This window comes from Mirounga leonina, unplaced genomic scaffold (genome assembly GCF_011800145.1).
Source record: "Mirounga leonina isolate KUSES-001 unplaced genomic scaffold, KU_Mleo_1.0 Mir_153, whole genome shotgun sequence".
In the NCBI taxonomy this organism is placed as follows: Eukaryota; Metazoa; Chordata; class Mammalia; order Carnivora; family Phocidae; genus Mirounga; species Mirounga leonina.
In genome coordinates, this window is record NW_023270387.1 from 1,567,884 (window position 1) to 1,580,551 (window position 12,668).

The following is a 12,668-nucleotide window of genomic DNA, read 5'->3' on the forward strand; positions in this document are numbered from 1 at the left end:
TTCATTCATTCATTCATTCATTCATTCATTCATTCATTCATTCATTCGCTGTTCACCCTGGTTGCTTTCCACCGCCCTGTCTGCAGATCACTAATCCATTCTGCATCCCCTAATGTGTGGATGATCCCTGTAGTGTGCTTTTCATTTTAGTTATTGTATTCTTCAGCTCTGACTGGTTCGTTTTTATACTTTCTATTTCTTTGTTGAAGTTTTCACTGAGTTCTTTCACTCTTCTCTTCAGTCTGGTGAGTATCTTTATGACCATTACTTTGAACTCTCTGTCGGGCAGATTGTTTAACTCTGTTTCATGTACCTCTTTTTCTAGGGTTTTGTCTTGTTCTTTCCCCACTTGGATCCTGTTCTTCTGTCTCTTTATTTTGTTTAGCTCTCTGTGTTTGTGACTATGTAGTGTATAGGTCCGCTATGTGTCCTGGTCTTGAAAGTAGTGGGCTTATGTAGAAGGTGTCTTGTGGTGCCTGCTAGCTCATTCCCCACTGGTCACCAGCACCAGGTGCTCCCCAGTGTCCCCAGTGTGGGTGCGGGCCCCCTCCTGTGTGGGGGGCTGTAACTGCTGCACGGGCTGTGCTGGGCGGAGCTGGCCCTCAGCTCAGCTCTCTGCAGTGACTGTCACACGTGTGGGCAGGTCTTGCCCTGGGCACAGCGGCTGAGGCATACCTGTAGGAACTGTGGTCACACTGGTGGGTGGAGGAACTTCCCATGCAGCTGAGCGGGAGGCTCAGCTGTAGCCCCTGCTGGCTCCTCACCTCCCCAGGGCAGAAATCACTGGAGGGGCGCCACTTCCTGCCAGGGCTACTCACTGGGTGTGGTGGGGCAAGAGGTACTTGGGAGTGGCACCTGCCAGGGCAGCTGAGTTGGGTGGGGTGGGCCCATAATGGAACACCTGGGTGAAGAAGCAGTGCTAGCACAGTAAATGGAGAGAAGCCTGTGGCCAGCTGGGCCCAAGGAGGGCGACAGAAGCGGTGCCCACCTGCACTCCATTTCTTGGGAAAGCTTCTCCAGATCCCTGCCCCTCCAGCACATGTCCTAAAATTAGTCCGTAAATAAACCCCAGGCACTTTGGAAACCGCTGCTTCTGTGCTGGGTTTCAGGCTAAGAGACAGAGAGTATGGGTCCTTCGGGAGTGGAGACCCCGTTCCCTGTTGCCCTCTGGCTCTCCCGTACTTAGGCACTAGTGACTTTGCAAGCCAGACATTGTGGGGGTATTTCTCCTTGGTGCAAGTACCACGGGCTGGGGATGCTCCTTGAGGGGCTTGATCCCATCACTCTTCTGTGCCTGGGATATATATCCCTCCTGCTTCTGGGTCACCACGGTGGTGGGTAGGGGGCTTGGTTCCTGACTGCACCTGTGTTCTTCATAACCTCGTTGACGTGGCCTCTTTATGTGTTTAGTTGTGGCAGTCTGCTCTGCCAGTCTCAGGTCGTTTTCAGAATCAGTTGCATTACATGTATTTGTTGCCTTAGTGTATCTGTGGGGGAGGTGAGCTCCAGTTCTCCTCCTGCAGCATCTCCCTGGCTCCCAGTGTAGCAACTTTTAACAATGGTGTTCATATGTAAGAGAGTAATTCCATTAGATACATCCCTCGGATCTGAAAGCCCTTAGTTCTGGTGCTGTTCTACAAACTCTTTTTCTATATTGATAAGAAAAGTAAAATCTTGGTAGCTAAGCAAAGGTCTTAGTAATATTAAATTGGAACCTATTATAAAGTAAATTATGGCTAGTGTAGGAGTTAGTGATAAGTTGTAAACTCTACCTATTGTCAAGCACTTCATCCACAATTGGAATTAGAGTGAACTACGTTTTTTTCTTTTTCTTTACCCTCTTTTTCAAAAAAAAAATTTAAACTGAATCCTTTTTTACACTATAACATCTCATTGCAACTTCTAGTGTTTGAAATAAATAGTGGTTACACAGCTGCTCCCATTTTCGGGAGCTACAGTAAACTTGAATCCCATGAAGCTGTCCAGACATCTCTTGTAACTTCAGCAGGTGCACGTCGTGGATTACCATTATCATCCCCCATGGCTCTTCTGAGTGCAGTGGTGGTGGTTGGCAGTGTGATAAACAACTACAATATTCAATAGAAGAGGAAAATGAGTCACTAAAAGTGGCACTGTGTTTAAAGTTCACATAATAATAAACACTGAAATTATAGAGTAGAAATGAAAATATCCAAGATTATACTACAGTGCTTTCTTGTTCAGGTCACTTAAACTTTCCTTCCCTCGGTTTCTAAATGTTTGTAACGTGGTTCATGATTATGCCTCCCTCAGAGGGTTGTTTTGAAGGGTAGAGGTGTGCACGGAAGTACCATGCTCGGAACAGTGCCTGCCCCGTCCGTGCCGCCAACTGCAGACGTGTTTGCTGTCGGGACCCTTCTCCTCTCATTCCCGTGGAGGTCCTCTCTGGCTCCTGCCTCACAAAGTGCAGCAGCTTCCTGACTCCCTTCCTGCCACCGCATCCATCCCTGAATGCCGCTTCTCCCTGTGTCTACTGGGGTAATGTCTCTGCAGTCAAATCCGATTGTGTCACATGCCCGGTTCAAGTTTAATTTGGTCTTATCATTGCTTACCTGATCAAACTCCTTAGTATAGACTCCAAAAAGCTTCCTGGTCTGGTCCTTACTTAATTAATGTCTCCCTTATTAATTGTCCTCCCTTTTCCTACTGTCTTTCTCTCCCGGAGTGTAGACTGTTTATCCCTTGAGATTTACCTCGGGTGTTATTTCCACCAGAAAGCGTTCCCTGACTCTTGCCCTCATATGGAGTGTGGATTTGGTGGATGCTAGCTCTGTGTATAATGAGCACTGCTCTTGTCGTTATCAGGGAACTTACTGTACCAACTGCAGTATCCCTTTTCTTTGTCTCTTTCCCTGCCTTCTCACACAAGTTGTTATGAACAGGGGTTGTGTTGTCATTTTGTATCCAGAGCACCTAACAAATGATTGCCAAGTAGCAGCTGTTTAACACAAGCTTGCTGAATAACCATGTACTTAATTGATGCTTGAAAGAGAGGGAAGGAGTGAGCAGTGGACCCCTCCCCTGCTATGACATCTGTTATGAAAAGGATGGGTAGCAGAAAGAGGTTCTGTTTAGGGTTAGACTTGGGCTCTAGCTCTATAACATTTAGTTAAAAACACTGATAAGTTAACCTGTTCTAAGCCTTAGTTTCCCCATTATTATAATTTTAATTCCTAATTCATAATTGTCTTGCGTTGAACCTCACATGGTGTAATATGCGTAAAGCACAATGGGAAGGTAAGATGCCTCGCAGCTGGTACCGATGCTGACAGACTCTGGAGTGAGGTTGCCTGGGGCCACACGTGTGGCCTTCACGTGCTCCCTGTGTAACATGGCAGTGAAAGCAGCCCTTGCTACTGAGGGTTATTGTGAGGAGCACATGGGATGGTGCCTCTCATGCGCTCGGTGCTCACACAGAATTAGCAGCCAGCCAGCGTTCGCTTAAAACACCCCCTCCAGTTCTTTCTGCCTTCGTCGAAATCCAGCACAACTCTCAGAACGTAGCACCTACTTCCTTTCCTAAGACTTCCTTCATTAAATCATTTTTATATAAACTCCCAAACATGATATGTAACACATTCTTGATACTTCGGCTGAACTGTACATGACACAGAGTCTAGTTTCATATGTACAATGTAGTGATCGTCATTTATGTGTAATACGAAGCGACCACCAAGATGAACGTAGCTACCACCTGTCCACATCCGGAGTTGTTACCATATTAGTCACGTTCCTTATTCTGTACATTGCATCCCCATGTCTTACTTATTTTGTAACTGTAAGACTGTACCTTTCAATCTCCTTCCCCTCCTCTCCTCTGGCAACCATCTGTTTGTTTTCTGTATTTATGGGTCTGTTTCTGTTTTCTTCTGTTTGTTGTGTTTGAGATTCCACATAGAGGTAAAATCATATGGTTGTCTTTCTGTGATTTACTTCACTTAGTATAATAGCCTCTAGGTTCACCCATATTGTCCCAAACAGATTCCTTCTTTTTCAAGATGGAGTAATATTCTAGAGTGTGTGTGTGTGTGTGTTGCATATTCCTTACCATTCATCTGTCGATGGGCACATGAGTTCCTTCCATGTCTTGGTTGTAAGTAATGATGCCTTGAACATAAGCGTGCATGTGTATTCTGGAATTGTCTTTTCCATTTTTGGGTCGGACCAGATGTTTTCCAGAGCTGTGGTAGCACGGAACTGCAGGGTCCTTTCCTGCAGTTGTCCCCTGGGGTTTCGTTGGTGGGCAGGGCGTGCAGTTAGACCAGATGCCTGCCCCCAGCCCACTGCTGGGGCTGCAGTCCACCTGGTGTGTGTGATTATCTTCCCTTCACCCCGGGGCAGGGGTCACTTAGCAGTGTTGCTGCCCCTGTCAGCGCTGCTGGCCCACGACCAGGCTTGTGATGATGCTTCAGACGGATGGTGCTGAGGGCAGGTTGGTTGGAGCATATTCCTCGGAGAGCACGTGTGGGAGGTATGGTGTCACGAGCAAGCCAGGTGGAGGGTGTTCTCACTCATTGTCGCTGGTGTCGGCGTGTAGGCTGGTATGTGGGGTCATGTTTGAAAATCACCACACCTGTCTCAGTTCAAAGCACCGTTCAGACACTTTTCTGCCATATTCTGAGGAAAGCTTACTTTACACATCTAAAGTGATTAAACCAGATATTTTACACTCTGAATTCCCACTATCTTATAATTTTTGTTTTCCATGCATTGTTGATATATCCCACAGTGTCGTTTCTCTACTATATAATCAGGCAGTGTTTTGGGGTATGAAATTGATGTTTTCTCCTTATTATTGCACTTTAGAAGTTTGAATATTTATATAATGTTTGGAAAGTCCAGCAAACCCTCACAGAAAAGGTATACCATGATGATGAACATGAACGTAAAGAATATTGTCAAGTAAAGAAGTATGTATTAATAGAGAATACCAGTTAATAGAAGGTCAGGTATTCAAAAGATAACTTTTTTAGAATGGTTTTATTTACTTATTTAACTTAGAGTATTTTTTAAATTTCTTTTAATCATATAGTTCAGTGTGGTTTTGGGGATGAAATTTCTATTATACTTCTCTATTTAGAGTTTGAAGAAATTCTGGAGGAACGAAGACTTTTTTAAAAAATCTTTACCACTTATAAAATGAACTTGTCAATTTTAATTTGATTTCCTTATGTACTAAATATTGTTTTAAGCAAACAGTGGTTTGCTACTTTGTATATACCAGCTTATGTTTGCTTATTGTATCAAGAATTTTACTTTAAAATTCAAGTTTCTATTTAAATTCTAGTTAGTTAACATATATGGTAAAATTGGTTTCAGGTGTAGAATTTAATGATTCATCCCTTACACACAAAACCCAGGGCTCATCACAAACAGTGCCTTCCTTAATACCCATCCCCCAAGACAAACCATGAGAGACGATGGACTCTGAGAAACAAACTGAGGGTTCTAGAGGAGAGGGGAGTGGGGGTTATGGGTTAGCCTGGTGATGGGTATTAAGGAGGGCACGTACTGAATGGAGCACTGGGTGTTATAAGCAAACAATGAATCATGGAACGTTACATCAAAAACTAATGATGTAATGTATGGTGATTAACATAACATAATTTAAAAAAAGGCTATAATAAAAAAAAAATACCCATCCCGCATCTGTCCCATCCCCTCCCCCACCTCACTCCATCAACCCTCAGTTTGCTCTCTGTAGTTAAACATATCTTATGGTTTGCTTCCCTCTCTGTTTTTATCCCCTTCCCCTATGTTCATCTGTTTGTTTCTTAAATTCCACATATGAGTGAAGTCATATGGTATTTGTCTTTCTCTGACTTACTTCACTTAACACAATACCCTCTAGCTCCATCCATGTTGTGCAAATGGCAAGATTTCATCCTTTCTGATGGCTGAGTAATATTCCATTGTATATATGAACCACATTTTCTTTATCCATTCATCTGTCGATGGACATTTAGAACTACTCCTGTCCGGCAAGTGCACTACTAGGTATTTACCCAAAAGATATAGAAATACTGATTTGAAGGGGCACATGCACCCTGATGTTTAGAGCACATTATCACCAATAGCAAAATTATAGAAACTCTCCTTTTAGAGAAACAGATTAATTCATTCTATCTCTTGTCATTCATTTTATTATGTTATTTATTGTCATTCATTTTATTCAAAGGAAAACAGACATTATCTTAAGGAAATAAATCCATGGTGCACATAATGTGGATTATCCCGAAGTATTTTCCCCATCACACTAATGTTAAAGGTCTATTATGTGTAATATTATATGTGTAAACTTAATTTGGACCCTTTTTAAATTGCAGTGTCCTCTGGCATGGCAGAGCAAGTGGGAAGGCCCAGAAGACCCCTTACAGTACCTTGGAGGTGTCGTGGCTCGGGCCCTTGCGATACAGGTGAGAGTCGGTCCCCGAGCGACGGAGCGCGTGACTCCAGCATCGCGGACGTGTGCACCGGGGTCGCTGTCCTGCCGGCAGCCGGGGACGATGCCGCTCTCAGGCTGTCCGCAGTGCTTACGGGGCATTCTTTTAAAATGCTCCTTTTGTTTTTGTGTTTGTTTTTACTCACTGTGGCTCTTCATAACTTTTGAGAATGTAGAGAAGAATCTACACTTTTAATATATGTGGGTTGTGTGGTTGGTAACTGTCACAGATTCATAACCGTGACCAATTCACTTTAGAGCATGTCCTACCCTCCCCGTAGGGAGCTGCTTTTTTCTCTTTTCTTTTTTCAACAAATCAAGTTTCTTCAGAGTGACCAGTCAGGTACCTTGCAGGAAAACTGAATGGAATAAGGAGTGATCTCAAGTGATTTTCTGAAAGGAACAGCAAATGGTGCACGCAGTGTCCCCTGTCCCCTGCATGGTTTCGTGGAGTCTCACTCCCTTCGTCCTCCGTGGTCACACCTGCTTCACAAAGGGCCTCCTTTCCATGACTTCTGCGATCGTGAGTCCTTCTAGATGAAGCACATACCTGTCCGCAGCTTCAGCCTTGTCATTGCTCATGACTGCTCCACCTTTGAACCCCTGGACACCTTTGAACTAGACTCTCTATAGACTCTTCCTGCCCAACTCAGCCTGGAATCCATGGCACATAACGTCAACCATTCCCTTTCCAGAATCTTCATTATCCTATCTCACTGTCCCTCGTGCCGCCTCCTTCCTAGAAAGTGTTGCATTGGGTTAGTCTCTGTCCATACATGAGCTGCTGAGCTCTGCTGGCGACACCAGACGGGGTCCAGTGAGGGAGGGGCTGGCCCTGCCCCTGTGTTCCACCGTGGCTGTTTCAGCCACGCACTACTTCCCTGAAAACCATTCTGTCACCACCTCCCTTTCCCTTAGACGAGCACCTTATGTTTTACTTTATAGAGAAGATTCAAGCTGTGAAATGTGGCCCTTTGAGAAGTCCGACCCTTCTCTCCCACCTACAGATTTCTCTGAACCTGCCCTCTCGTCTTTGAGCTAACAGAAAGAACTGACCTTCTGCTGGTGAAGGCTTCTTTTTAGCCCCGTGCACTTGATTTCCTGTGTTCTGAGCTCTGTAGACACTCCCTGCAGGGGCTCTTCCCTTACCCTGCTCTTCATCTCTCCCTCCCTCCGTGCTCCCTTGTGCCAGCTACAAATGAGACTCCTTTAAAGGCGCCAGGACTCATCTGAACGTTTGTTGGGCTTCTAATACGACTAAGCTCTGGGTTGTAGGATTGTTGGAGAAAAAAATTCCTGGATCTGAAGATGACATTAAAATCAGCAGGTAAAGGGCGCCTGGGTGGCTCAGTTGGTTAAGCGACTGCTTTCGGCTCAGGTCATAATCCTGGAGTCCCGGGATCAAGTCCCGCATCGGGCTCCCTGCTCGGCGAGGAGTCTGCTTCTCCCTCTGCCTCTCTCCCTGCTCATGCGCTCTCTCTCTCTCTCTATCTAAATGAATAAATAAAATCTTAAAAAAAAAAATTAGGGGCACCTGGGTGGCTCAGTCGGTTAAGCAACTGCCTTCAGCTCAGCTCATGATCCTGGAGTCCCGGGATCGAGTCCCGCATCGGGCTCCCTGCTCGGCGGGGAGCCTGCTTCTCCCTCTGACCCTCCCCCCTCTCATGTGCTCTCTGTCTCTCTCATTCTCTCTGTCTCAAATAAATAAATAAAATCTTAAAAAAAAAAAAAATCAGCAGGTAGAGAAGAACCAGTCAAGGACTCTGACTGTCTGTCTGTCAGTCTGTCGGCTGTGCTTGCACATAAGCAGTAAGTGCCAGAAGATGGAGGGGGTGAAGGGGCGGGCAGGAGCGTGCGGCAGGCCGGGAGGAAGGACGGACAGTCCCTAGGTCACCTGGGGACTCAGAAGTGCTCCAAGTTCTTGGTGTGTTCTAATTGCATGGCTCTGGTAGGTTGTCAGCCCTTGTGTCAGTATTGTTCGCTTTTCTTTCTTATCAAGGCAGGAACTGCATTAGCTGGAAAAGGCAGCCTATTACACTGTGCGTGGAATATATGTGTAAGTGCACTTAATTACGTGCATGTAACAATAAACGTGTTGATATTGAATTTAATATTTAAAACAATTTTACATGCATTATAATTTTCTGGCATGATTATTTATGCTGAGTGTATCAAATAATCATCACAGCTGAAAAATTCTCCCCTGACACTGTGTAATTTCTTAAAAGCTTTATACTCATTTAGCCTTAATTGTAGTGATAGAACAGCCTCCTAAGCCCTCAGGATAACTTCTACGCTTGACCGTAGCTTGTCTTCCGTCCTTCTAACCGGGGAATATGCAGTGTTTATCATTTCTGCCACCACTTAGGATATGGTTTTTTCACTTGTTTTGTTTTCCTGTGTTAATTTTTTTGTTGTTACGAATGTCCAGAGATAAGCGCTCTCCTGAGGTCAGTGCTAGTGTTTGGGATTCACAGGTGCCTCCTGTGTGTCCCAGGTGAGAATCCAGAGCAGCTTGTGGGGTGTGGGGCAGCCATGTCGCCGTGCGGGCGGGCGGGGAGGAGGGGGTGAGGGCACAGAGCTGCTGTGGGAACCGTGTGACAAGCGGCGGCTCTGGCTTCCTCGTGAAGCTGTGATGCTGAGTCCATTGAGACCGCTGTGCAGCCGCCGGGGCTCACACCGTTCGGAGGCATGACGGAGAGGGAAACGAGAACAGGCTGCTGGGAGTGTCGTTACAGGGTTCTGTGCAGATGAGGGGAGACCGGCCGGGGTGGGGGTGCTGTTCGTGCATTGATTGACTCATCCAGCCGAGGTACCGGGAGCAGCTACTTGAAGGGCGCTCTGAGGGAAGCATGGCGACACAGTGGTTAGGAAGTTGATAACGCCTCCTGCCTCACGGCGTGGACATTCCTGACCTTCCTTCAGTGCGGCATGTAAAGCATGTAAAGCCTTGGCTCCCAACCCTTCTCTGAAGTTGTGCATGTAGAGTAGTAAGCACATAGACACTGTGTGTCCAAGGAACTGCCCATACAGTGTCTCAGGAAAGACAGACGCAGAGTAAACAACGGTACAACCATGAAGGACGTACAGTGACTTGGAGCAAACAGCAGGAGCCCCTCACGGACGGGCACCCGGGAAGCAACGCCTGAGCCCAGAGCGCAGGAGGACTAGCCCATCGGGGAGGAGAGACGAGTGCGCCAACGAGGGCAGGGCCTGCGTCCCGAGGAAGCCCAGTGCTTTCCTGAACTACAAGCCATGTTTAAGGGACTCCTGACTGTGTCCACATCACACTTTCACTGCTAACCAGACTTGGGCTGCCGTGTGTCAGCGGCAAGCTTTCATGCCCATTTTTTAGGAATGAGTTCCTGCTTAGGTTTCATGTCTTTTGTTTTAAAATTGAGAGTGACCGCTTCAGCTCCACCCAGGATTTTTTTTGGCTTAACTCAAGCCACTGGCTGATACACTCATATACTACCGTATTTGGCCACCTTCCTTCTTATGTTAGAATCTTGTTATTTATTTATGTCAACTTTTAGCAACTTTGAAGTCTGGGGAGATCCAAACAATAAATAGAATTAGTAAATACCAGTTGGCATGTCACATAAATTCTCCTTAAGGTTTTTCAGGAAGTAAAGATAACAAAATAAGCAACACCAATCTAAACAACTATATATCTTTTTTTTAAGATTATTTATTTATTAGAGAGTGTGTGTGCAAGTGGGGAGGGGCACAGAGGGAGGGAGAAAGAATCTGAAGCAGAATCTCCACTGAGCGCAAGGCCAGGAGCCACCTAGACGCCCCAAACAACTATCTATCTGGGAGAAAACAGCAGATGTAATGCAACCTAGAGATGCTCAGTGTCGCCTCCTGTCCCCACTCTGCCCAAATGGATCCCCCTGCCATGGCCTGGATCCATTCTGGACGAGGCCTAAAACAGGCTCTGTATTAGATTTGCCAGCGTATGCCTTCTATGAGCAGGTGCTCTTAACGTTGGGTTCTTTCCAACCCTCCCTGCCCAGCAGTGCTGGGAGGCAGGTCTTCCCGTCATACAGGTATCAGTCCCTACACTTCCCTCTCCCTCTTGTGTTCTCCTGAGATTCTGTTTAGATGCCGCGGTGTCTTTTGTTCAGATAATATCAGGCAGTTTCTAGCGTGTCTGCTAAGATGCTTCTTGTGACCTTAGCCACATAGATTGCTTCTCTGTTACATTTTTCTTTTCCTCTCCACTTCAAGAAGACTGATTGTTCACTGAAAAAAATCTGTGAGCCTCTAGCTCTTACCCTTCCCTCTTTGACCTTGACTGTTCTCTAGGACTCAGACTGGCATTTCTGGATCTAGAAGTCTCATGACACCCTTTTTGGGTTCATCTAAATAGCTCTTCGCATTTTCCTAGATGTAAATTCAGAGCATCGGGTCACTTTTCTTTTCAGTGTACCACTTTATATATTCAGACTTTTAAAATGATCTAATGAAGGACAGAAAGAGAAAACAAGCATTTGTAAGAACTGAGCTCGGAGATCAGGCATGTACATGCTGTACATGAAATCTAGTAATATTTACAACACACGAGGTGGGTGTTATTTCCATTTTTAAAGATAGGAAAAATAAAACCCCAATTTCAAGAATAAACAGTTTACAGAAATGATACGTTAAATGAGAGAACTCACACTAAAGTGCCCTTTCTGTAAAAACATGTGAGTTTTTGATCATTCCATAGATTATCAGCAACATTTTAGATTCTCACTCTCTCCCTTGAAACTTTTTACGTTGGCTTCTATCCATACAGTCGTTCCCACGAAAGTCCGTGACAACTCCATCCTTCCTATGACAGAGGCCGAAAGTCTTGGAATCACTGTTAACTCCTGACCTCTCCTCATGTGTGTCCATCCTGCCAGAAACATGATCTTGCCTCCATATTCAGAGTATACTCAGACATACCGCTTCACCCGCTACTACCTTGACTGACAGCATTACCAGTGCGGCCGCCGCCTAATTAGGACTGCTTCTACCCTTGCCCCTCCCTCCCTGGTCGGTTCTCAGCCAAGCAGTCTGAATGTTCTGGCTAAAGCATAAATCAGGTGAGATCATTCCTCTCTTGGGAATACCCTCGTGATTCCTTACCTCATCCAGAGTCACAGAACCCTTCCATCAACCCACAGGTGAAGGTCAGGCTTCTTACCTCTCTGATTTCCTCCTCTTTTCGCTCCCTCATTTAGTTTGCTCCAGCTGTGCTGGCCTCCGGGCTGCTCAGTGAACAGACCAACATACTCCCCACCAGGGCTTTATTCTTGCTGCTTACTCTGCCCACGCTGCTGCCCCGAGATTCTGCACAAAGTCATTTTCTGTCTTTGAACTCTTTGCTCCAACGTCACCTCAGCGAGGCCTTCCCTGGCCACGCTGTTTCAGGTCGCAGCCCCCCTCCTTTCCTTCTTTATTTTTCTCCAGAGCCTATATCCCCAGCTAACATTCCATGCATTTCACTGAATTAATTTTCTTTGTATTCCTCACTAAATGGAAGCTTCATATGGGCAGATATTTTTGTCTGTTTACTGCTCTATCCAAGCATGTAGAACAGTGGCTTGCACAAGTAGGTTTTTCAGTATCTGATGAGTAAATGAATGATTTGATCACTTTTAGGGTTATTCTTAAGGAAACTGACATAAATCTCTTTCACATTTTCTAATCAGCGTGATTTACCTCCCAATATGTATTCTTTGGCATCTGTGACATACTTAGGAGATTTAATTTCTATTTAAATCTGCCTAATAGATGTTAATTTTTTACTCTACAATCTAACATTTGAAGATTTGTTTTCTCTTAAGATCCTAAACGTTAAAAGCAATCATATTTTTTAATTTTTCATTTTTTTTTCCTGAGGTATCTTACTCTACTTTGGAAGGTTCTGCAGTACTTTGCATTCCTAGAAAAGTCTTTATTTTCCTAACTCCTTTTAGTAACTCTCACATTCCTTAGTACAGTGTTTTACCCATAGTAGGCACTCAGTAAAATTATGCATAGGAAGACATATAAACAGAATTGAGAAAGCAGTCTGTATGAGGTATAAAACTTCTAGCATCCCTATTTTTATATACTGTACTCAGCTAGAGGAGGTATGTTATGCATCTTTTTAATTCATATTCTCTCTCTCTCTCTCTTTCTTTCCTTCTTTCGCTTCTGTTTTGTGCCA

General features: G+C 45.0%; 1 protein-coding gene across 2 annotated transcripts in view; it reads left to right on the forward strand.

Annotated features, from left to right (window-relative positions):
- DYNC2H1 (dynein cytoplasmic 2 heavy chain 1) overlaps positions 1 to 12,668 on the forward strand; it is a 284,386-nt gene that overhangs the window by 237,104 nt on the left and 34,614 nt on the right. For both annotated transcript variants that reach the window (XM_035008811.1, XM_035008812.1), the window contains exon 85: positions 6,366 to 6,455. In XM_035008811.1, coding sequence (XP_034864702.1) covers positions 6,366 to 6,455 — 90 coding nt within the window. The remainder of the gene's footprint in view (positions 1 to 6,365; positions 6,456 to 12,668) is intronic.